The sequence below is a fragment of the Lepisma saccharinum genome, chromosome 1, assembly GCF_977018435.1.
Source record: "Lepisma saccharinum chromosome 1, izLepSacc3.1, whole genome shotgun sequence".
In the NCBI taxonomy this organism is placed as follows: domain Eukaryota; kingdom Metazoa; phylum Arthropoda; class Insecta; order Zygentoma; family Lepismatidae; genus Lepisma; species Lepisma saccharinum.
Genome location: NC_139229.1, coordinates 132685035 through 132711876, shown reverse-complemented (window position 1 = coordinate 132711876; position 26842 = coordinate 132685035). Strand labels below are relative to the sequence as shown.

Below are 26842 nucleotides of genomic sequence, written 5' to 3'. Positions count from 1 at the left end.
AGAAACACAATGCCTGTTTCAACAATCATTATACTTTTCAACACCTACAGGCATACAACTACAAGCCACAACAATAATTACTACTAACATGAGTACTACATAATGATGGATGGATATGGAATTTTTACCCATACCAATATGAAATGTGTCGATGTTGACATCAACTGATCTAACATAAAATTGCTAACTTTTCAGGAAAAACCTGAGGACTACTTAACTGTGCGCAATCATGGAACTCTCTTTTTTCAGTCTGAAAATTGGTTTCTAACCTTTCATCTTGTAATCGTCGCATTGGTGCATCAGATAACAAAAGTAATGATAGCGGTGCAGAATCTTCGGGCACAGAATATTCAATTTTGTAAGTCCGTACTTCACAATAATGTAGTAAATTTTCTCAAGTGTAATTTTTTTTACTATAATGCACAAATCAATAACAACTAATGGAACAACAAATAAAAATGTTCCCTATTAAACTGTAACGAAGAAATTAAGGAAAAATTTCAATAAACTGTAACGAAGAAATTAGGTGTGAATATTCCATACATCCTAATCTAGCACCAAAGACAGTTTAGTAATAAGTGCCAGTACCACGGTGTTATAATAATAATAATAAAAAGTTCCACACAATGGTCACACACCACTTTTCTTGCAAACAAATTTGGCATAAAATCTGGACGATTACATGGTGAAATATGTAAAATTATACTTTTTCTTTGTCACACGAATATCTGCTATATATTAGAATTTTTTTATTTCATTTTTAATTAAAACACTAACAAACCGCAAAAATCACACTCCCATTTCACTGTTTATATGAACATAAGATCAGTAGATCGTTGGCAATTTTACTGGAAAACAAAAATGATGTACCTATAGACAGTGGTGGTGTAGCAATTGGGTTCCAAAATAAGGGGGCAACATGCCAAAACTGGGGAGGCAAAGACAGTTTACCTTCTCTCAAAGATAGGTTTAGCATAGTGTGGGGGTGCAAGTGGCAAAAATACGGAGAGCAACTGCCCCCATCCCCTCCACTCCAATCACCGCCACGGCCTATAGGGAATGCTATAGATAAGTACTGATTACAGTTGGTATCATAACTGATAATTTGATAGCATTTGTTAGTAATAAAACCTAGGGTACAGCGATTTTTTTCTTGTCTAATGAAAAAGGAAACACGTTGCACCATTTTATATGTACCTAATGACACAATATCATGTATCCTTTCCTTAAATGTCTATCACATTATAAAATTGTGTTCTAAATGTTCAATAAATTGTACTCCTACATGCTAAAAACCTAGATGAAATTGCATGTTCATGCTCTGAACTAAAAGGTGACAGCATTAACTTCACTAAAGCTTCCTAATCTAATAGGGGCAGATAGATATGTACGTACTACGCAGATAGGATGGGGAAAGAACTCAACACACCAATTCTCATAAATTGTTCTAAAATAAAATGTAGTGCTTTTTAGAAATTAAGAAAATGCTTTTAAAGATGATGGAAGTTATTAAAATTTCCTTCTGAATAGCGGTTTTTAAAACAAGAATCAAAAATTTTTATGTATACATGCTCTACAATGATTTTTCCCAAATCATACCACACCCAACTTATATGTTAATGATGCTTTAAGAATAAGGAAACCATAACTTAAATTTACGTAAAATGAGGTACAGAATTTTGTCTTGAGGAGCACGTTAACTTGTAGGGTCAACTTCTTAATGAGTCTGTTTCGCTTCAGAAAAAACGATGGATCAATATTATACTCAATGATCTGGTGGAGGCACATAGTAGTTCGGATCCCACATTAAACTGTAGGCTTCAATTAGCGTCTCTGTGCATAAAATGGCCTTACAAACAATCTCAAACAAACCATCTAATTGAGTAATGATAAATGTTGTTATACAGCCATATTCACGGTATAGTAGAGTATTGCATAGGACCACTTTCGCTCACTCATACTCGTTCAAGTCTCGCACTCTCGAGCATTTACAATGGAATCTCATTTTAATGTGACAATAATCAAAGACACATACATGTAAAATATCCATCCTGGCGGTTTCAGCCCACAATCATCTATTTCATTTTCATATATCACTGTATTGGTAAGATACACTGTATTACATTTTAACATGGAGATAATGACTATATTTAATTAGTTTAGATTTCACTGCACTTTTCACTTCATGATCCCTATTTGAGGGCTCAATGCCACAGACAAATGACGGTTGTGTGTGTGCTACTATACTAAACTTTGAGTGTATGCTGCTCAGAATCAGAAGAGCTATAAATTGTGTACTCTGTCTAGCATCTTCCGTGTGAACTATTGAGCGCTCGAGTGAAAACCACTCATTGCAGTACTCTACAATGTACAGTATGAGTCAAACTCAACATTTTCCCCAATAAACATTAAATTTGGTGAATTACATAAATTAGAATTGTGTTAATTTTTCCAAATGAAGGTAAAAACAGTGCAAAAAAGAAAAAAACATACCAAGTCTCACCAGTACCTTCTTTGGTCAACTGATTCATTCATCCAAATACCTAAATCCTCTTATGGGTCCCGAGTTAGAAACCGTACATTTAAAAGGAAAGTTACTCTCAAACTTCTCTGCAATAGGATACCATCCTATAATATTTAGCAGCACATCAATGCGTATGCTAGCTCCTTTTGCAATGTTAACTGGTCCTACATCAATAGCAACCACGTCATCCCATTTAACCCGCTTTCTATGAATTTTCCCAGACTTTTCTATGATGGACACACCGTTCAATATCCTGACAGATACCTCAATATCTTCTTCGTATATGCTTGTGTCATCGAAGCTGGGGAATTTTCTTACCATCTCTACCTTATTCATACTCCGCGTTGATATTACTATGTGCAGTAGACAACAAGCCTGATTGCAACGGAAAGAGTAGGTTCTAGTGTGTGGGGATTTGTTAAAGAAATATTTGTCCGGTTTCTCAGCTAACTGCAAATTAACTACCTTGCCCGAATGCTCGTCTACCGAGGAAACCTTTCTGGACCGGAACCCTACAACCTTCTTGTCTCCATCTGTTGCGACATACTGTCGAGGATTTGTTAGAGAACATAGCGATTTAGGTACCAGAGACTGGCTATCTTTCTCGCTGTGTGTTCGGAATATTGCTGAAATTTCTTCATTTGTTAAGACTCCAGAGCAAACTGGACTTCCAGCAAATTCGTTAGCTGTAAGAGTTAGAAACCTTATTTTCTTGATCGAGCTATTCATTAACATACGTTGCATCTCACCGGTAGTCTCCAGTCGCCTTCTCTGGCATTCTTTGGATGACCATCGAAGCAATGCCTCAAATACCTCTAACTCAGATGTTACAGCCAGATGATTCTGATCAAGAACTAGCTCCAGAGTACCCAGATCTACATCTCCTAGATCTGAAGTTTTCAATACTTCGCTGCTTTGCTCAGTCACTATCTGTGAAGAGAAGGGCTGATGTAGAATCAACTTCACAAAAACATAATCCTATGGTATTACTAGGTTTACAGAGTGCTTCTCAATCTTATGCAAGCCATCCATTTGTTTCTATATTTGAATCCACATTTCCCTCCTGTTAAGGTGAGGTGTGACAATTTCGCACCAGGCATGCATTTATTTAAATATCGTCGGAATGGCACAGCTACTAAAGAAAATCCACGCATAATTTGAGAGTATGAATTTCTCCCCATGTTGCAAGTGGAAGCGGTTTTTAAAGTTGATTATTAAGCTAGATACCGTGTTTGAAAAATATGATTAATAAGTATTTACAGAATCCCATGTATTCCTTATGGAGAGACAACTTCAAATTCAAGTTACGGCTAAACAAATGGGAGTTTCGACTCTTTCTAATGCAAATATCATCTTCAATGGATCCTCTACCCGATCATATGTTTTTTTCCCCCATCGGAAGTTTGACATCCCCAAGAAAACGAATGAAATAATTCTCTTATAAGTGTAGTGCATTTCTCCTTGCCTCCTACAGCCATTCTTGCAGAGTTGCCAAACCTGATGCACATAAAATAGTTAAATTTCACCTTAAATTGAGCTAAAGTTGAATTTCAAGGAGCTAGATTTACGAAGGCTGGATAAAGTGCATCCCATAGTAATTTTAGTTGTCAAGGGGGTGGGAGGGGGCGCTGTTATTACCGGTAACTTTAAAGTGATGACAAACTATTCTTAGTTTTCACCATCTAGATCTGACGGCATCACTGATCTCAATAATTCACCGATGGTTGTATGAATCGAAAATAAGGGCTTACCGGATAACAATATTGTCATCTTCACCTCAGTCAATGTGCTATATAAAAGTAGCTGGGGAGGTATAATGCAAAATGTATACGCATGGCAAAAGTTGGTCTATGTGGGACGGGGCTAGTGATGGCATCATAGCGGGGCAGGGGTTGGGTGCCACAGTTCACAGCCAAACGAGTGCACGAAAGAGTCGGATCTGGCCTCAAAAGAGCTAAGTTGGCAACAGTGCTCCCAGCTGCCTCAGAGAGAAGGAGGAAATTGTCCCTCTCCCCCTTAAGAGGAATATAAAACGTCACACATGTAAATATGAACTTTGTATCTAAATTTCACGGTGGCTTTCCAGTGATATGTAGACATTTAAGTAAGTGTTCTTCCCTATTATATACCTAGTCTGGCCATAAATACTGTTACACACTATTTTGTGAATAAATTGAATATGGTTTCAGATTTTGAAATATTCTTTTAGTATGTTACACTTACATATATTACACGCAAATAGCACCAATCACTTTTCAAAATGCCCATTTTTTGCCATCACACAGACTCGAAGTCTCCCTGGCCAGGCATCTATTGCAGCACACATGGTTTTGATGGGAAAGTCCACCCCTGCTGTTATCAAAGAGCGCTTGCAGACAGTCAACTCTAGCTTTGAGCACAGTTTGTAGTCCAAGGTACTGAGATCATAGCTATCAGACGGCCAATCAAAAGTGGAAATGAAATAGAGTACACTGGTCTCCAGTCACCTTTATGTCATCCTTGCCTTATGAGCTGGGGCAGAATATTTCTTGAACATCCAGGATTCATTGTGAAACATTGTTTGGTTCAACAGTGTCACGAGAAGGTCCAGGACACTTTCCATATACACTTTGGAATGGCTTTTAAGCCCTTTTCTCAAAAATGAGGCCTGGTGGAACTCTCTTAGCTCACCCCCCACCAAACCATGACTGAGGAGGACTGGTGGCATCTCTGATTTTTGGAAACTCTCTCACAAACTTCTCGAGAGTTTGAAGCATACACCCTTTCATTTTGGCGGTTAAAACTTTATTCAGTGATGAACAATTTCTTATCAGTGAAGAGAATCCTGCAATGCCCATTGGCAACGTACCGCTGCAGGAGCCTTCTCGATTTCAGTTCCCTCTGCTTCTTCACTTGTGTCGTCAGGAAATTTCCAGTACTCCACCGGTAAGCTCCAATTCCAAGGTCTTCATTAAGCACCCTAAACATTGATTGTTGTGAAATATTCAGCTCCTGTGCCATTATCACTTGCTTCCGGATGGGATTTCGGTGGATGCGAGCCACCACTGCTTTAACAGCCGCCGCTGTTCATATGGTGTGAAGTCGACCAACTCTTTGGCAATCTTTCATGCTACCAGTATCAGTGAATCTCCGGATTGTCTGATACACAAACCTTTTGCTGATCTTCGGGATTTTTAGAGGCTGGAAAATCTCAATGAGTGACTTCCCAACCATATGCAGAGCAATTACTGCTACTCTGTTTTCATATTAGACCTACTCCGTGCTAAGCACAAGAAGATATATGCTTGCTCTTTCACAGCTGAACACACAATGGTCAGGAGTGAACTTCAACACAAGCTTGGTTCATGAGCCTGACTACCGGATGTACAGTCCAAGCCGAAAGTTTGTTAACAGTATTTATGGCCAGACCAGGTACATAATGTAACCACAGGTAACAGCAAAATATAAAGAATTGAAGAACCTGTCTAAAAACATTATTATATACTGTTGTAAAGTAAATATTGCAGACTGACATTCTTTCCGACACCGGCAATAGGGAAGAGGAGGACTGTACCGGTACCCTCCTGAGGTAACATGAGGAAAGGGCTCTGAACCCACGTAAGGAAGACTTCGCGTCGCGGCAAAGACTGACAGGGGAGGGAGATGGGTTATTGCCATGCCTGTATAGGAGCCACAGTTACCGGGAATGCTTACAGGATACAGATCAGTGTTGCCATATTCAATTGACAGAAAAGAGCTAAGTTCCCTAATCGAAGGTGACACTCTGAAGGTGTCCACTCACACAAGGGAAAAGCAAACTAAAAAGTGATATTTTGTCTATACACTGAATATCTGCGATTACGAAAGTCCTCTTTGTCCTTCTTCGGCATCATCGTGCAAGAGAAAGAGAGAGAGAGAGGGATGGGGACGGTCAAGAGGTCTGCTGTCCTAAAAATGTCAACCTAAAATTCTATATATTTCACACATAATAGCATTTCGGTTACAGGAATTTGTGATAATTGTTGAAAGGGCTGATTGAGATTGACATAGGTTGTCGCAGGAATGAGATATTTCAGATTGAAGCAATGTTTTTGAGGTAGCAGCACTGTTTTTGGGTGAAAACATTACTTACACGCATAATTTCCTGATGGTTATCTTAGCATGCTCTGAAGTGTCAGGTGTCGCAGGTTCAAATCCTCAGTAAGAAATTGTTATTTCATTGTTTGTTGTTATTCCATTATTTACATAATTAAAAAATTCATAATTTTATAAATAAAATAATAATTATTTTATTTCATCAATTCACCATGCATCCTCATCGTCACGATTATCCTATAAAGTGAAAGCCTTTACGATAATGGGATTTCTGCAGATTTAGCGAAACCTGGGAGTGGGAGTAGTTAGGAAACAGATCAAGACTACATACGTCTTATTTGAAACGAGAAGTAACTTGATTCATTTTGCAATTTGGACAAATCCAGTTTCAAAAGAACTAAGATGGCAACAGTAGTATAACTGGACTTCTTGCAGTGTAGAGTTCCGTAGGAAATATTGGCTATTAGGGAAGCGTTGATGGACGAGGGGGAGGGAGCAAGGGAGATGGGGTGCTTCACGTGTTACAAAAGTAAACAACTGTTCGCAAGAGGGACTGTGCAGTGCGAGTGTTGTTTTGGATGTTCTCAATTAATTAACAAGGGGAATGGAGCATGCTCCGAGTTCCGAGGTGATCGTTTCGTCCTATCTGAACAGTGTGTGTAATTGTGCGATAGAAGATATTTTGAAGCAATCTTTCAGTTTGCATTCTTTTGCAGAAAAAAGCGAAACTGTGATGAAAGGAAAGCCAACACCTATTTTGAACGATTTCAAAACCAAGTTGACTGCTGGATATGACAGACATTTCAATGCTTCATGGTATAACTAATGACTATCCGTGGTTATGTGGATGTGAGCAGTTGTCGAAACTGTTTTCTTGCCCATGTACTCTATTTTCGATTGAAAAAAAAGTGTGGAATTCAGGTGGTGTTGATAACATGGAAACCTTCACGATCATCAGAGGATGGCATGAGATCTCGAAGCAGCATATTGCATCGATGTGTTCCCTAGTTTCATTTGGTAAGACAAGCATTGATTTTTCTTTGAGAGAAGCTTTAAAGAGATCTGTGGATAAACATAATGAAAACGTTAAAAGAAACAGATATATTTTGGAATGCCTAATTCGCGCCACTTGTTACTTAGCTCATCAAGAATTACCCTTCAGAGGAAGTGACGAAACCAAGGATTCCTTGAATCGAGGGAACTATGTGGAACTGCTTCATTTAATGGCTGAAACTGACGATAAACTGAATCATCACCTGCGACCCTCTACAGTTTCCTCAGGAACATCAAACGACATCCAAAACGATATTATTGCGTGCATTTAGTCTCACATGATGAATGAAATAAAGAAAGAAGTTAAGGAGAGTGCGTTTGTAGCTGTAATAATGGATGAAACGACGGATGTTTGTAAGAAAATCTAAGCTTTCGACTGTTTTCCGTTATGTCACTTCAAACGGAAACGTAGATGAAAGATTTGTAGGTTTCTTAGACATAAGCTCTGATAGAACATCTGCTCGGTTATTTCAAGTTCTGTGTCGCTATGTGGATAACAACAATTGTGGTACAAAACTCGTCGCACAAACTTAAGATGGGGCTCCAGTCATGGCTGGTAAAATTGGTGTACTGAAAAGTCTCGTTAAGCAGAAATATTTACAGGTATATTCATGCACTGTTATGCACATAGAATTAATCTAGTTTTGGAAAAATCCGTTAATTTCATAAAAGAATGTAAGGTGATCTTTGAAAGAATCTCAGGTTTATCTTCTATTTTCTCAAAATCATTGAAAAGAACTGAAGCTCTAGACCGTGAAGTTAAAGGCGATTGACGTCAGTTTCTAACACAAGGTGGAATTACAGGAGTAGAATGATTGAGGTGGTTTTCACTTGTAAAAATGAATTGACAAATTTCTTTAAGTCCAAGATGGAAGACACGCATGAATGGCATGGTGAAACTAGAGCTTGTGCAGCAGGATATTTTCAAGCCCTTTGATTTTAACTTTATTTTAGAAGTTTTTCATGTTATATTTCCCAAAGTCGATATTTTGTTCAGTGTTCTCTAAAAGAAAATACATGATGTTGGGTATTGCAAAAAGAAAACCAGTGATTTTGTTGACAGCCTTAGAAGAATGCATGACGATTTTGATGTTTTGTGGTCGAAAATGGAAAATTTGAATGAAAGTGTGAGTGCACAACAGTCAAAGAGACTAAAAGTAAGTAGAGTTGGTATCAGTAAGAAAGATATCTGCAGGAGGCTGTTCTACAAAATCACCGATACGTTGAAAGGGCAATTTATAACAAGATTTGCAGATATTGATAAATTGGAATTTCTGGCAATGCTTGATTGTGATGGATTCATAACTTATTCAAAACACTTCACAGAAAAACAGCTTCGCGTACTTTTGAAAAACTATGGACAGTTTTTTTAACATGATGCGCCTCAAGAATGAACTTGCTTACATATATACTTCTCCAGAAATTAGAAACAAATCAGTTCATAACATAAACATGCACTTACATGCCATTGGACTCACTGAGGCGTAACCTGAAGTAACCAAATTGTGTTGTTTGAAGTTAACTATTCCTGCTACTAGTTCTTCCGCAGAACGATCGTTTTCCGCTTTGTGACGGATGCACACCTATCAGAGGAACACTGACGAACAGAATAGATTGTCGGGCCTATCATTGATGGCAATAGAAAAAACCTGCTTCGAGATCTCAAGAAGAAAGCTACATTTTATGACAGCATCATAGAACTATTTTCAAAGAAGAGTCATCGGATTGATCTGCTCTACAAGTAGCTTCGATGTCTCTGTAAGTATCAAATTACGTATTTCTTTATTAGGCTAATGTTTATTATTTGTCAACAACCAATGTTTGCGATTTCACTCGGTGCTTATGCCAACATTTCTTTATCTGATTACTAACTTCACCAAAATCTATGATTGAATTGCAGTCGTACCAGAATAATATTATACGAACTTAAAATATGAGTTCCGCACAGTCAGTTATATAATATAAAAAAAGCTACTTCGAAGACATTGGATGGGGGGGGTAAGAAGGGGAGGTGCCCAAGTCTTACAGCTCCTCCCTTTAATGTCCTACTGATAACCGGTAACACTTTTAAAAATCCCACACCATGCCACTGAGTATTGGAGTGCAAGGGACTTTATGAATTACGTACTTCCTACTTGCAACCATCCGTTGTACGTGGGCGAATCAAAAAGTAAGTTACACCCGAGCCATGTTTCTGTTCTAAAAGAGAGAAAATAATCATGCTTGGTGGCAGCACTGTCCGGAATGTATTCTCCCCATACCCAAAGCAGCCATGCTGCAGCTGCTTTAATATGAGAGTAGTCACCGTGTCAGTATGGTGTGTCACACTGAGATGGCGTCCAACATTGAGTTGCGCTTAGTCGTCCGATTTTTGTGGGCACGAAGGCATAATCAGAGTGAAATCCATCGCCAAATTGTCGAGGTGTATGGTGAGAATGCAATGGCACACCCCATGATCAGGAAATGGTACCAGATGTTCGAAGAGGAAAGAACGAACGTGAACGATGAACAGTGTGTTGGGCAGTCTGTAACTGTGAACACTATCAACAAAACAGAGCGTGTTAATGCAAGCATCATTGCCAACCGCAACGTGAAAATTAAGAGAGATTGGAAGTGAACTGAACATATCCTACGCTAGTGTCTCTATGCTGATTCATGACCAGTTGGGGGTATAGTAAACTGTGCTCTCACTGGGTGCCGCGATTGTTAACCGATGAGCCAAAAAGTCAACTCAAATGAAATTGGACGTAATTTTTGCACACAAGAAATCGAAAAACTGGTCACACGATTTGAAAAGTGCTTGGAATACCTTGGTGACTATGTCGAAAAAAGTTAAATGTTCATGCATTTTTATCCAATAATTATTTTCTCTCTAATGTGTCTTGTTTGTTTTATACAGGGGGGGTGTAACTTACTTTTTGATTCGCCCTAGTATAAATCAGGATTTAGAAATATGTGTTAAATCCATATTAACTGCAAGTGAAACAGCTATATTTAATATTCACTTACTTTTCCAAATTTTTGTACATTTTCTATGAAATTCTCAAATTTTTCTCTATCTTTTTTCCAGTCCACGTCAGTTTCCCAGGTAAGTGGGAACCAGGCATAATGCAGAAAAAGAGATTTCATGATTAAAGAGTTATTTCAATATTCTGATTTTGAGGGGTACTCAAAAACTTTTAGAATATTCAGATTGTCAGAGGCAATGTCAGTACCACCAGCAATTGAACTTTAGATTGTTGCAATGTTCCACAATCAGTATAGGTGGTGCTGGTATGAGTACTTGCATGGTTTCAGCTCAGCTATATACTGTATTGTACATAATTTCCCAGTGTGTTCCACAACGTACCTTCAAACACTCCTCCTGTAATGCATCATTGTTCATAAATCTGGCAAGCTGAAGTAATGGCCATACGTTTTCTTTCTTGACATGGTTTGTGAGAAAGGCAAAACAACTTTCTTCCAATTCACTTATGTCAAAGTGATGTGCACAGTAGCATAGCTGGATTCCTTTCCGCACACATTTAAAATCAGTTATATCGGTGTAAATATACCTATGAGAAATAAATGTAAAGGTTTTATAATGAATTTTCTGTAGGAGAGGATAGAACCAAATACAGCTTTAACATCAAAACATACATACATTTTTACATCTGCACTAACTAATCACGAAAGCTGATTCAGGTTGAAATTATGTGGATTTTGAATATGCTACATGATTTGCGCAAACATTTTATTAACGTTGATAATTCATACTACTTGACATCAAGATACGTCGATTCAGAGCATGGTGCATTAACATGTATGAACATGATAACGTCATCAATTCATTTCCGATGAAAGTGGATACAACAAAACAGTATTCAGCCGGCGATATTTATTACTGAAATACATCAACTGGCGAAGTTAAGAATTAAAATATAATACATAACAAAATATGAGTTTTAAAAGGTGTGTGTTTCACAATTTATCTTTGGCATCTTTAAGAACACAATTCATCCACGTCTATTAATGACACATAAAAACATGATATATCTATACAAGGGATTACTTTAGTCCATTAATATTTCTGCTAAAAACTAAAACTCCATGGTGTAACAGCCCTTTGCAGCACAATGAGTCTCATTGTCAAGACTGAGTCTACTGCTCTTGCTTCCAAGAAGCTTTCCAATTGTCCTCACATTGCTGGGTAAATACCAAACTTTTCAAATTCCCATCAGGAATTGAACCTGGGACAACTTTTGCCTACGACAGGAAAGCAAACCATTCTGCTACACAATAGCTTTGAACAATTCAATACAGCAGTGAATAACACTGGTCGACATTTTAAGAAAAAAGTTCAGTTGTTTTCAAATCAATAGGTGTGTCTGGAAGTATTTTGAATGCTGATCACAATTTCGTAATCAAAATTCTCATATTCACCATTACATAACATTTAATACATAATGCAACAAAAGAGAAATTTCGATAGCTTCCAAATCAATAAGTAATTCTGGAAGTATTGTGAATGCTGATCACGCAAATGGCATCCATTCTTCCCCATCACATCAGGATTTTTCACAATTTCACAATCAAAATTCTCACATTCGCCATTCCATTACACCTATTACAGAACGCAAGAAAAGAAATATATCCAATGGAAATTTCGTTTCTTTACAAACAAATAGGTGATTCTGGAAGTATTTTGAATGCTGATCACAAAAATGACATTAATTTCTTCCCATCACATCAGGATTTTTCCCTAGGTCAGGATTTCCAGTATGGCGGACATGTCTCAGAAGCACCCTTACTTCGATGTACCAGGTGAAGTTGGATCTGCCATTACTGCATTCATCTCAGAGAAAAAGGAGTGTCCTGGGACTTTTGAATCACCCTGTATTGCTGTTTTCTGAAGAAAAAACTAGACGTGATGGGTAAAAATGGATTTCATTATTGGAATGAGCATGCTGAAATTATTCAGAGATGACAGCCATTTGCAAGACATCGAAACCCAGTGCAATTAATAACAACTCTACTGGTACCAATCAATTATGCAATGTTGGTAGAGAAATGCATGTTTCACTTTTTGACGTAGGTATGAAATATGAGATAACACACTGTAATGAAGTTTCCAAAAGATTCAAAATATATTTTTCCATCAAATCTATTTTCACGAAATGTGAAATAAGCTCTTAAACATTACATTCTTAGGGCTGAGCCAATATTACTATCTATCTATGCCACTATTACCAGTGGCATAGATATAGGAAAGTATAGTTTAGAATTTTAATCGGCAATACCAGCAGATACTTCTCCAGAGTCTGGGTGTCTCACGAAATTTGCAAAAATGATGCATTGCACTTTCTTTTGTGAAGTCTGAATATCCTGGACACTATGCACAATTTTCATTATTTTTACAGCATTGTGGAAAGAAATAGATTTTGTGATTAAATGATCATGTCATGAGCAATTATGAATATTTTTAAGGAAAACTCTGGTAGATTGCTACAATATAGTTCCAATGGCAAATTTATACATATCCTGGATTACTTTTGATGCGTTAGAACCTTTAAATATCAGTAAGAATATCCACAGTGGAATAATTATTAATTCAAACTGATATCGGCTAAGTTCTATTCTTGAGTTTATTTGCCTGTTTGAAACTCATTGATCTGGATTATCCTGTTAGTTATGCAAAATTCCACAGCTTTGAATAATTACGTTCTAAATGTGAGCTGAAAATATTGTTCTGAAAGCCAGTGAATCTTGTTCCTACTTCCATACAATTCAAATAAGCGATAAAAGATTTCCTTTTCTTTATTAATTACCACCAGACATGCAAACAATTATTACACATCATGAACTAAGAAACCCTACCAAAATCTGTTAAAATCATATATATCTAGCAATAAAGCATTAACAAATAAAAATTATATATATTATTTTTTTTAAATGTCACAAAGAAAATACTTGACACTGAATTACCACAAAACAAACATTATAAATCTAGTTATATTTCTAATTAATTTTCATTCACAACTTACAGCAGCATAGAATGAAATACATCGGGTCTTATCCCAGGAATAGGCATTATTTCTCCTGATGAATTGTTAAAGAACATATCTTCAAACACAGAGCTTGCTCGTGCTAGAAATGCTCTGTGAGCTTTGAAAACCTGTAATAATAAATAACAGCTTAGATTTCTCAAAAAAAATTAGGTTGAAAACTGGACAGCATTGCACCACATGGCCATGTTCTTGCAATTCAGGAAGTACAGATTCAAATAGTATTTAATGTGACGTTACTCAATAATTACAACTGATTACTTTCTGAGGCATATTTACAAAGATGTACAAACTATGAACTAAACAAATAATAGTGCATGCAGTGAACGTCATGCTACAAGCAGAAGTACGGTTTTATATATTTTAACCTTTAACATTCAGATGCCGCACTACTTTCCATAGTATTAGCCTCAACCTCAAGACTCTTCTGGAAGAAGTTCGAAATTACATACTACCCTAAACAATTTTATATCTCGGAAACTAATGATAATTGAAAGGGCTACCGATGTATAGGTATCAGAACATATCGGTTCGATTTTATCTACTGATAATTTACAAGCACTATGATATGATTGTATTTTGGGAATATAAAAATGCCACGTGCCACTTTCACAGAGTCTAATTATCCTGGAAGTTATACAAAATTTAAAGCTTCCATTAATTTTACACTAATATTATGTGAAAAAACTAAATTTTATGATTACATAACAGGTGTTTTTATATTCTGATGTTATATTTGAATATTTTAAAGGTGATTGAATCATGAATGATACCTCATTGTGTTCAGTAGATAAGAGATAATGTCATTCCAATAAAATACACTTACATGTGTGTGTGTGTGTTAGTAACTAGAAGACAAAAATTAAGTCACTTACACATCCCATTTTGGCACTGGCAAAATACTAAATTGTCCAAGTTGTCTCATCCCAGTGTTTAATGATTAAATCCTATTGTGTCATTGTGGCGCTGGTGTAGTGTTAAAGAAAATGGCAAATTTCAAATTTTACCCACCGTGCATCCTGCTAGGTTAACAATGGCAAGAAAACAACTTGCAAACAGAACAAATATGTCAATCAACATTTCATCAAAATATTCAGGGAATGTGTGAATGCAGTTGGCCATCACTTTGAACAACTCTAATAACACAGAGCCTCCCCAATGGCACAGTGGTAGTGTCGTCGCTTGTAATCAAGGGGTTCCGGGTTCGATACCTGGCGGAGGCACATGGCACAGTGGTTCTGATCCCACTTTAAACTGTAGGTCCAGTCCCGATTAGCTTTACTGTGCATAAAGTGGACTTAAAACACCAAATCGATCAATCTAATAACACAGGTTAGTACTTGCGCTATCTTGGCCAGGAACCAAAATGAACACACTGTACGAGAGTAATGATTTATAACGGAAAGCAACAGGCTTTATCTTAACTGTTTTTCTTTCATTTCTACTTTAACGTCATTTTCATTTGTTAATATTATTCCTAAGCACCTAAAATTCAAAGCTGATTCAAATAATAAACTTGCGATTATTTCCCAACATGGGAACATGTATTTCAAACTAAGTAATCTATTAATTTTCAGTATGTAAGACAATTAATTAGTTGAGTTCTTCATCTACTGAAAAATACAAAGCTTGAAAGAGAAGAAACAAACTCATGTATATGCACATTGTAAACTTGAAATTTTTAGTGCAAGAGACTGCTTACTCTTTTCCTAGGTGCAGACTTGTGCTATGGTGCTTGGATTCAAGTAACCTCATGAGTATGCAATGTGATGATGTGCTGAAGCTGAAAAAAAGAAGGGATTCTAATAAATATGTACAACACAATAGTACTAATACCTAGATAAAATAATTACGAGGGGCGATCAGGTTGCTCCGACCCTAACATAGAAGGAATGACGTTATGATTGATTTTTTATTTTGTTATTGTTTAGTGATCCTTAGTATGCTTCCATTCTGAATTGCAAGTCTGAGTAGCGTACAGTTTCCTTTTTACAGGGATATAACTGAGTGAAGTTGTGTCAATGTGCCAGAATGGAGAAAACTGAGGTGAGAGCGGTGATCAAATATTTTGAGAAGAAGAAGTGGACGGTATCCAAAATTCATGAGGACTTGGTGGATACACTAGGGGACACTGCTCCATCATACAGTATGGTGAAGAGATGGTGTCGTGAGTTTAATTGTGGGAGAGAGTCGTGTGAGGATGAACATGCAGGTGGAGCACCAAAAACTGTCATGGCGACCGAAAACATTAACCAAGTCCACGATATGGTGCTGAAGGAAAGTCGAGTCCGTCGTCATGTTGCTGAGATGTGTGGCCTGTCATATGGCACTGTCAAAAACATAATTACCCAGGAATTGTAAATAAAAAAAAATGCTGCAAGATGGGTCCCTCGAAACCTCACCCCAGATCAGAAGCGTACCCGAGTGCTCATCAGTCAAGAACTTCTCGACAAGTTTCGTGCTGATATAGACGATTTCCTTGCCCGATTTGTAACTATGGTTGAAACATGGGTCCATCACTTCAACCCAGAAACAAAATCACAAAGCATGGAGTGGAAACACCCACATTCTCCACCAACGAAGAAGTTCAAGGTGCAAACGTCAGCCAAGAAGGTGATGGCCTTAATTTTCTGGGACTGCAAGGGTGTCCTTCTTGTGGACTATCTACAAAGAGGCCAAACCATCACTGACACATACTACAGTGACCTAATCAAAAAATTACGCGATTCCATCAAGAAAAAAGGCGTGGGATGTTGACTCGCGGTGTGCTCCTTCACCAGGACAATGCATCTGTCCACACCTCACGCATTGCGAGGGCCGCTATCGCAGATGCATCGTTCGAATTGTTGCCCCACCCACCCTATTCCCCAGACTTGGCCCCCAGTGATTTCCATTTGTTCAAACATTTGAAGAATGACATTCGTGGGCAAAAATTGTCTGATGATTCTGAGGTGATAAGGGCTGTGGACTCATGGTTGGAGGACCAGTCGGAAGATTTTTTTTTGCAAGGTATCCAGGCGTTGGAGCACCGATGGGAAAAGTGCATTGGAGTTGCAGGGGAGTATGTTGAAAAATAAAAACAAAATTGAAACCCTATTGCCGCTCTTTCTATGTTAGGGTCAGAGCAACCTGATCGCCCCTCGTATGTTCTGTAAAATCTTCTGCATCCTCTAAACAAAACTACTTCACTCTAAGTAGTAAAACATTATATAATTACAAGTTAATCTCGGAGTCTCTGAAGCATTAATTTTAAAACAGGGAACAACAAAATGAAGCTGTGCACAGAGTATGAAAAGAAAACTCAAGTTTCACTGTCTATAGAACTGGTTCTTAACCATTCATTTACCATGGACTCCTCTAAACAGCTTTATCTTTGCAACGCTCTCCCCAACAGGGCTTACCTCAATATTTGAAGTCCTGCATCACATCGAGTATTTATTGCTCTGTCTATGATGTGCTGATAGATGTGTACTTATTTCTAAAAAACTTTTCCAATTCCGGTCTGCCCATTAGTCTGTTCATGTCAACTGAAACGTATTATATCTACTGATTGCTTGGAAGCTACTACAGATACGACAACGTAATTTTGTGAGTTGAAAGAATACAGCGGGCTCGTGTAGAGGACAGTTATTATCTCAATCGATATGTCCGTCTGTCTATCAGTGAGAGTTAAAACTTCTCAACAAAAAACGGCATTAGAGCAATCTATCTGCAACCAATCAAAAGTAAGAAAATATTCTGTGGGTAAAGTGCTGATAAGATTATAATTTTAATAAAACATTAGTCATATTGATTTGCCTGTTTGGAAAACTACAAATACTACAAAGATAAAATTTGGTATAATGAATCCATAGTCAAATGCTAATTAACGACAAATTATCATTGTCAGGCATTTGTTGTACTGTACTGATTACTGCCCAAGGAGCATCGTAGTCACATGGCAAATGCTGTTCCAACTTGTTTATCACTACAACTCATTATCTCAAGGGAACAGCCATTTTGAATCCCGATAGCGGACATATTTCTTCATCACATACCACTTTCAAGATACGTGTGATGTCATATGTGGCATAATATGGGTAATTTTTACATGCCAGTAAATTCCGATGTATCCCTAATTTGACAACACTGCAAACAGTTTGCACACCAAATCATCATGTATATGTTCAATCATCTCATGTGTTTTGGTACATAAGGTTCATTGTAATGTTATTATAACAGATCGTTGCTTCCCTTACAAATAATAATAATAAATACATTGACAAAAATATTTTGAAAATGCAGTGAAAGCAAAGACTAGAGAAATGAAAGCTTGGCTTGTGATTTGGGAGGCTTGTTTCTTTGGTCCCTACTAGTTTTCGGCCTCCATTCCCAAACATGAACAAAACCTGCACTTCTTAAAAATCAATCACAAAATTTTTCTACTTACCCTTCTTTCTCCTTCACATTCTACCAAAAATTCACAATCACTCCACAATCCTTTCTCTAAAATTTCTCTCCCTCTTTCGCTCTTAGTTGAACCAATGTCTTTGCAAGTAGCCATCTTATAGGTTCACCTGAAAAATTAACACTGTATAAGGGAAAAAAGACATAAAACCCAGGACGTATGTATGTTTGTGTGAAATATATTGCATTAAGTCAAAAAATATAATTTTACATAATTTTCTACAATTATGCAACATCCTCCAGTTGGGCACCAGTCGTCACAAAGTTAGTCTGTTGCTCCTGGTGTCGGGAACATGACATTCGATTTAACTCTCAAAGGGCTTTCTGGGTTTAAAAGACAACATGGTTCTCAAAGTTACACACAGATTTATAATCACATATACAGTATCTCCTGTAGTATTTGCACTTACAAGCAACATACAGATTTATACACGTTTCTTTAGTTTTGTCATTTGTTGCCTGAAGAACAATTCTTATAGCATTTCTAATCACAATCCACAAAAACACAAATATATACAGAATTAACTTTGGGCAAGACAATCGAAATACACAAAAGATTCTGTACATGAATACTATCTCAAGTACCACCAGAAAGAAACAAAATTAATGCACCCTTCTTGGATTCAATTTTACCGTTACCATGTTTCTGTTGATTCTCCACCTTTTCCTTGTTTTTCGACTCTGCCCATCATTAGGTGAAAATATTCATTCAGGTCCAATCACTTCCTCTGGCGAGTTGGAAATGTGATGCCAACACTGGCAGACTATGACGCATTTCAGAATATTGATGATACAAGTTCAATTAATGGTTTACCGTCTGATTATAGTTGCCTGTGATATAATTAATATTAGTTGAAATAGCAAAAATTTTAAAAAAGATCTTATCATCTCAACAAATATCAAACTTCAAACACTAAGGTTCCTTAAAATTAATATCTTCAAAAGTTCAATATTTGCCACAGTTAAAAAGATCTAGCACAAAATTGTTGTACACATAGATGAACTACAAAGAAATTTTAACAAAAAATGCAAGCTTGACCAGGGCTCAAACGCAGATCTCTGTCATAATAGAGAAATGGCACAGTATGCTAAAGACCCAAGTTCAAAAGTCCTAGTCAAGTTTACATATGTCTCTAAAAATGATGCATTGGTGGTTGGGAATATCTCATCATCAATCATCTAATCACCATTCACCCTCATTGTCACAATTAGCCAAAAGTTGCTGGAAAGCAATGGTGAAGCTTGACATTATTAAGTAGTCATCGCAAGACTTGCCAAACATCAGGGTCAATCTTTCAACCGGGGCAGGGGGGCGGGAATTCCTACATTGATAATGATGATAACAGTATTCGTACATGATGCGTGAAGTAGTGATGGCTAAATCTATGTTTTTTTTCTAGGGAATATATGATCGTAAAATAAAAAAGACAAAACTTTCTTAATAAATTCTACTCGAAAAAATGGAAAAATTGTTAAACCTCTCTCTCCGAAATCCAGGTAATAAAATTTCTGAATCGAGATTTAAAATTTTTCAGAATCGTGATATTTTCGGCCATCCCTGGTGTGAAAGTAAGATATGTTAGGAAAAAGGTTCTGTTTGAGTAAGTATGTCTGTCACCTTGGGAACTAAAATCTTGATCAGTCTCGTCATTTGTAAGCAAAGTAAACACAAAACAATAGCAAGTACTTCGTGTTTTTTAAAGAAAGAACATTTTCTTCCGAAATAGATATTTGAACCACAGGATCCAAAAAAATTAAAAGGAGAAATACTATGAAGGAAATACAATGTATGCAGAACTGTCTTTATTTTTTAAGTTTTTTCTAGCACTAACCGTGGGGAAATTTATGCTTTTGCTTACTTATATATTTTTTTTCTATGCGCCATTACTTTCATGTATTCTGTGTAAGTTGCATTGCAATGCTCTTGAATATGTGTTATTCTCTCAAAAACAAGAGCATTGCATGCTTTACAGTGCTAGGCATTCTGAGAAGTTTCATCTTGATGACTTCACAGAAACCCTGCCGTGTTTGTAAACAAGGGGGCTGAAATAAAGGTCTCTTATGAACAGACCTTCAAGAGTGGGGGAAAAGCGGTCAAAGGACCTTGGATTCCCATACCTGCTGCGATGACCTGACAGTTGGGCACAGGGGGTAAACTGGGCTCTTCTTTTGATGTGCTAAACTTGGCAAATCATTTGCCTATTTCTAGCTGTTTCAGGTTTCACTTGACTAATTTCGCTCAAATATGTGAATATTCTGACTTAATTTTTACTTCTTCTCTAAAATATTTAAAAAGCAATATTTTTATTATTTTGCTTTGTCATTGGCGCATGACCGGACACTCTGCTGGAAAGTGATCCTCAATAAGACAAAATACAAAATTGGAAGTAATTTGTCACATGTAAATTAAAATTTTACATATATGAGAAGTGAACATATCACTTTGTGTCATATTTCATAGATGGGAGCAGTAGTGTATGTGCCAGACAACAGTCAATAAATGGTTTACTTGGAAATACATACAGGGTGGTATTTTTCAAATGCATTGTATTTAGAAGCCTGACCTTAGGAGTTTATATAAATTCAATTTTTTCATTTTATTGTTTTTAGAATTATGGTGCTGTGGACTCAGGTTGAAATTGCTTATGATGTGGAAGCTTCATTATTACATCAAAAAAGGCAATTCAGAAAACATTTCTGTCAAGCACCACCTCAGAAGGTGATAAGATCCTGCATGTTGTGAAAAACATCCGTGTCAGAGCTAGTGCCGACAGGAAACCTTCACCTAGGCGACCTTGAACGTCTCATGGTGCAGAGAACATTTAACACCTGGCAAATACAGTTGAGCGAAGTCCCAACCGTAACAGTCACTACTGAGCTCTTCAACGACATGTTAATCATGTTTTTCATTCCCTGGCTCGGTCTTACACAAATGTGGATGCAACAAGATGGTGCCACTCCTCCTACAGGATTAGTGCCAATGAGAACCCTTCGAGACCATTTCCTTGGTCCCCTCATTTCCAGATTCGGCGATATCAATTGGCCATCCAGATCACTAGATGTAGCCCCACTGGACTACTTCCTGCAGGATTACCTAAATGTAAGGGTGTAGGCCTACACCACAAGACCCCCAAACAACTGCTGAACTCAAGGGAAATATCCAGAGGGAGATAGAGGCCATTCCGGTCGATTTGCTGCACCATAGTGTGGGCAGTATGACTTGGGAGAGCCCAAGAATGTTCCCTTCAAGGTGGTGCCCACCTATGGGATGTTATATTCAACTGATGAACAGTGCTGTGAACTCCTGTATCTTGGTTACACATAGAGCTTAATAAATGGGCTTGTTCCATTCCTAGAAATTTGCATTTGAAATGTGTCCCATCAATATGACCCACCCTGTATATCGAAGAAAAGGATGCAGAAAAATCATCTTGTGGTACAGGCATGGTACTGTAAATAATCAGTAAGCCTGGTATCAGTTCCAAATGTATAATAATTTTTGTAACTTATATAGGAGCATTAGGAAGTGTTATAGAATACTAGAAATGATTGTGGAAATAAGTTTCAAGATCCAAAAACGGAAATAGTGAAATTTATTTAATCTTTCACAAGGCATTATTTATCAGAGAAGTAGTGATTTCAAAAACAGTTCGAAAGGGTTTTGTATTTGTGTTAAACAATGCTTTTCTGCCACTTTGGGCTAATTGCAATGATGAAGATGGGTGATGTTTGATGAAATTTATGAAGGAACACTCATAAAGAACACCATGTGTAGGCAGGGAACTTCGGTAGCAAGATCGAAAGTGGACCGGCCACTTAATGCACTCAGCAACTGAAAGGGTTTCTGTGCATGAGATTATATACTACCAAGTGATCATCTGTTGAAAGCATTTAGGTATGTTATTTTAATGCTACGAGCCCTAAACCTGACCCACCTAACTACAAAATCAGTTATTGGCTTTATTGGTACCCTTGACACTCTGTACCTCCTTGAGAAAGTGAAATATTTTGCAGGTAACGGTTTCATAGATCTGAGACACATTTCTTCAATTTTACACAAGAAACTACTTACGGAAATGAGTTTCTCCAAGGTTTACAACGTTCGTCGAGATATTTTCTTCCTAAAACTTCACCGTAGAATGCAGCATAACAATAATCACTTTTCATGTAATAAAATTGCGCCTTTTGTGTAAATCGACAACATTATGCCGTTGTTTCCATTATGTACCTGCAGATGGCTCTAGCGTCGGAAGTCACGCAATCTCGCTAGTGGAATCAGGGTTTACAAACGTGCGCTTTTTTTTTCTCTAGAGAAAATGGCATGTATCGGGCGTAGAAGATCCCTTGGATTTTACAATCCAACATGGGATTGTGAAGGAAGAAGTTGATTGCCAAAAATGTGGCAGTGCATGCAAGGTGCACGTTGGACGTGATGGCTATTGGTTGTATATTTGTTCAAAGAGAATCGATGGACAAGGTAAATTACGTCGCAAGAAAGTTCCGTGCGGATTCAAACGTTCTGCAAGAAATGGCACGTTCATAGGTTCCAGTAACCTATAGGTAGATAAGATAATTCATTTTTGCAATCTATGGCTTCATCTGCCATACCCAAGACAAGCTGTAATAGAAGAGGAATTAGACATGAGTAAAAGAACTGGTCTAACTTTTGCAGACAGGTTTGCGAGGAATGGGTAACCGAAAATTCTCGTCCCATAGGAGGTCAAGGAGTTGTTGTCGAAGTAGATGAAGCAAAGTTCGGCAAAACGAAGAGGTGTCTAAATAAAAGAGGACTGGACGTTAACGGACAGTGGGTGTTTGGCGGAATAGAAAGAGGAAACCCGAGAGCTTTTTTCATGGTCCCAGTAGACAATAGAGATGAACAAACTCTGCAGCAAATCATATGCAAATTCATTCTTCCTGGCATAACTATAATCTCAGACTGCTGGAAAGCCTATATAAACTTACAGACCCATAGAGAGCAGGCTACAGGCACCTGCAAGTGAACCACAGCATAGAGTTTGTTGACACGCCTGCAAGTGGACATATACATCACGAAAACATGCGACGAATGTTGCGCGATGACATTCCAATCCACTCCCAAAACATCGAAAGAGCATGGCGTAATGTACGTCATTCCATACCAACCTTTGGACGAAAGAAGAGTCACTTCACAGGGTACCTAGCAGAGCAGCTATTTAAGGTCAATTTCACACCGAAGGCAAGAATGCACGAATTTTTCAAACAAGCCGGTACCATGCAATACATGTAATGGTGTGTCATGGAATAAATATGTGAAAGATGCTGTGATGGTAAGTTAATCTCTTCATTTTTACTAACGTAACCTAACCAACTAAACTAACCTGGCTAACTTTGCATGGTTTGTAAATTGAAAGTATAATTTCAAAAATCCAATAATTCGTAGAACATAGGAATTTTCATGCACAATAGAGTTGGAAACACTGATATTCGAAAACAAAAGAAGTGTTATGATTCGCAAAGCAAGCGATATCGCATTGTGACGTGCTTTCCGTAGCATTCAAGAAAATGGTTTATTTTAGCAGAAAAAGTGTTTGTCTTCGTGCAAAAAGCATAATGGCACCTTCGACTATGTTCCGCAATACATAATTGGTAAGTACTAACCACGAGAAACACAAAATATCCGATTCAAATGTGTCTCCGATGTATGAAAGTTACCTATTTTGCATGGTTTACAAACACTTTCCATTGTTTCTAGTTTGCAGAGATGTGCTATTGTCAAGTAAGTAAAGTGTGTCTGTCACGTTACCATGAAGTAGAACATCCCCAAGGCTTTAAGCAAGTGAATATAGCACTCAACATAACATTACACCACCGGCTATAATTTTACGTCCTTAGGTTTGGAGCTGACAGCAATTTCCGATGTGTTCTTTCGCTATTTTAGTATGCATACAAATGGTATGCTGGAACCAGTTTCACATCTGTCGATTAAAACAAAATTTAACATAATTCTCGAGGGTGGCCTTCTTTATTTTAATGCTAAGATCCCTAAACCTCACATGCCAAACTTTACTACAAAAACATTTAAGGACATCATTTCAATGGTAAGAACCATGAAACCCTAGCAGTCTAACCTAACTATGGAAGTATCTTGGGATGTTATTTTAATGCCAAGAGCCTTAAACCTGAACAGCCTAATTAACTGCACACATAGGCGCCGACTCCATGAGGCTTGGGGGGGCTCGAGCCCCCCCAATGTTAACGATGTGGGGGGCAGAGCCCCCAAATAATTTTGTTTCTCTTGTAAAGTTTACTCTGAATTGTGCCACATGAACTTAACTTTAAATACACATTTGAAATGTTCTAGACCATCAATTTGGGGGGCTGAGACCGCTAAACCATCAACTTTGGGGGGACTATGACCAGAGACAGCAAAACACATGACTTATTACTATATACTAAGTATGTAATTATGAGTATTGTTAAACTTTTTACTAAAAAGAGTTTCAAAAGACGATGTGCATGAACTAGGGTAGTGGATGGGACGTTTCGGCTACAAATGGCTCTAACATGACATTCAGAACTAGATCATTGATATATTAGGGTGATCTGTTTTGCGCTCCGTGGTAGCAGATATTAAAAGTCGGGAACATTTTGCTATTATGGTTGACGAAACTTGTGACATATCCATCCATGGACATTTAATATTCTGCATTAGAAGTGTGAATAAAAATTTTGATATTTTTGAGGACTTCATGAGCTTTTATGAGATTCCGAACACTGAGGCCAAAACTTAAAAAAGGGAGAGAGAGTCATTCATTAATTTATTTCAGTGATCAGAGCCCCCCCCCCCCAAATAATTTTGACAAGTCAGCGCCCCCGACTGCACAAGAATTATGGATGTAACTGTAATGCTAAGAGCATGAAACAGCACAATAATCCATCTTTGCTGCTTGCAAAGTAATATGCTTATATGAGTAAATGGAAGTATGTAGAAATGCTTTTTCTTGCAGTATAACTTGCAAATATCGTTCAGCATAGACAAGTTAGACCCGCTTTCCCTGTACAGCAATGATTTATCCATACACTCCCAACATCCCCTAAAACTTTTCACAAAGGCCCAATTTATGGTCATTTTTGCAAGGAATTTACCCTTACATTCCCCAATTGGAAAATTCTGTGTAAATTCCTGCAAGTATAGGGTGACCATACGTCCCATTTTGACCGGGACAGTCCCATTTCAGAGGCATATTCCGGTCGTCCCATCCATATTATTAAAATGCCACTATTTGTTTCGTTTTGTAAAAGTCTAGATTTTATCTTGAAAACCAAGTGTAAATTTGAGACATGTGCTAAAAAATATGAATAAGCGTTCAGTTTCTTTACGGAATTGCAAAAAGAATTTCAAGTTCCTGCATCTCGACACAAACTCAAAAGAAAAATCTAGTGTGGTGTGTGTAATATATGAGGTAAGGTTTTCGGGGAGACTTATAAACGGTTGATGAAGAATAAAGCTGCTCTGATCAGAAAGGACGAGAAACGCTATGTAAATTATACCGATATTATAATATTTAATACCTTATGAAAACGGGAGATATTTTATTTATTGTTTATGATGTATCATTTATGTATAAAACCAATAATTTTGTAATTAGGCCTAACTGATTTTTCAGTAGAAGGGGAGGCAAACTAATCTCCTTAGGGATGTCCCGTCTGTTGGGTCAAAATATTATGTCACCCTATGCATGTACAGTAATTATGTTTCCAGTTTGCAGGGGTGTACAGTTCAATACTGCAATTCGATGCAACATGGAATGGGTTTCACATGTAGATTTTATCTTTTAAATTTAAATCAGACTCTATGTCATATTCCCAATATCTTGCACTTTCATTCATTCCTGAAGACAATAAAAGAGTGGAGAAGTATTCATGTAAATAGATGGTGAAAAATGTAATGTCTAACATTTCTACTCAAGGAGAACCAAATGTCTTAAATATATTTACACATTTATATATATATTTGCAGACTACTGTGTCTGTACATAAAAATAATACGTTCGATTAAACTTACTAAAATGTTTAAAAACCGTGAATAAATTATCTGACAACAACGACTTACATGTGACTTGCAGTGGCGTCTGCTACATCCGGTGCAATGTTGCCAGCACATCAGCGTTGCCAACCCCTCAGCTACGAAAAGTGCTGTTCGAACTGTGAAATTATGCTAGAATGCCACCCAATTGTGCTAGGGCAGTATTAGTATTATTATTAACAATATATTTTATTACTATTTTCAGATGTTATATTTTATCCCACCATAAGATCTATTTATTTTAAGTCGCTTTTTTGCCTTAGGGGCTCTGGGAGTAAATACGACAATGAGGGTGAATGAAGAACTGATGAAATGGTCTATGGACTATGGGATGGAAAAAACATAATTAAATGTCCATACCTTACCAAGTGTCTAACTAGGGCATGTGGCTCAGTATATTTGTAAAAATACTTCACATATTTTTTTCTAGCAGATGGGGAGAGGGAAGATGACATGACACAGTTAAGCGTCATTACCTTTCAATTACTGCAGGGTTTGGGGGGGGGGGGAGGTGGTTGGTGTATAATTCACAAATATCTTTCATATACTACTGCATTTTTTTGCATTATATGGAAGGACCTCCAACACCACCTTGCTAGAGACACACTTTTGTGCTAGTTCTTTACAACTTTC

The 26842-nt window shown here is 37.4% G+C and overlaps 1 protein-coding gene across 3 annotated transcripts; it reads right to left on the bottom strand.

Annotated features, from left to right (window-relative positions):
• Positions 1-581: 581 nt before the first annotated feature.
• Positions 582-26287, bottom strand: LOC146001455 (BTB/POZ domain-containing protein 2-like). 3 transcript variants are annotated; one of them, XM_083138801.1, is made up of 6 exons: positions 26237-26249; positions 18125-18251; positions 15398-15478; positions 13675-13805; positions 11001-11205; positions 582-3454 (listed from the first exon to the last, which is right to left on the bottom strand). In XM_083138801.1, exons 4-6 carry the CDS (start codon positions 13749-13751, stop codon positions 2528-2530), a joined length of 1209 nt encoding a protein of 402 aa, XP_082994927.1. In that variant the 5' UTR covers positions 13752-13805; positions 15398-15478; positions 18125-18251; positions 26237-26249; the 3' UTR covers positions 582-2527. The 3 variants fall into 3 exon arrangements, with proteins under 3 accessions (XP_082994927.1, XP_082994909.1, XP_082994917.1); XM_083138783.1 differs by lacking the exon at positions 15398-15478 and having other exon boundaries at positions 26237-26287; XM_083138791.1 differs by lacking the exon at positions 15398-15478 and having other exon boundaries at positions 26189-26237.
• Positions 26288-26842: the final 555 nt, after the last annotated feature.

Excerpts from the sequence above, each read along its gene's own strand:
- LOC146001455 (XM_083138783.1), bottom strand. The coding sequence starts at position 18,238 with ATGGCTACTTGCAAAGACATTGGTTCAACTAAGAGCGAAAGAGGGAGA. Across the intron at positions 13,806-18,124 it reads AATGTGAAGGAGAAAGAAGG|GTTTTCAAAGCTCACAGAGC; the intron begins GTAAGTAGAAAA and ends TTATTATTACAG. Across the intron at positions 11,206-13,674 it reads GTATTTCATTCTATGCTGCT|GTATATTTACACCGATATAA; the intron begins GTAAGTTGTGAA and ends TATTTCTCATAG.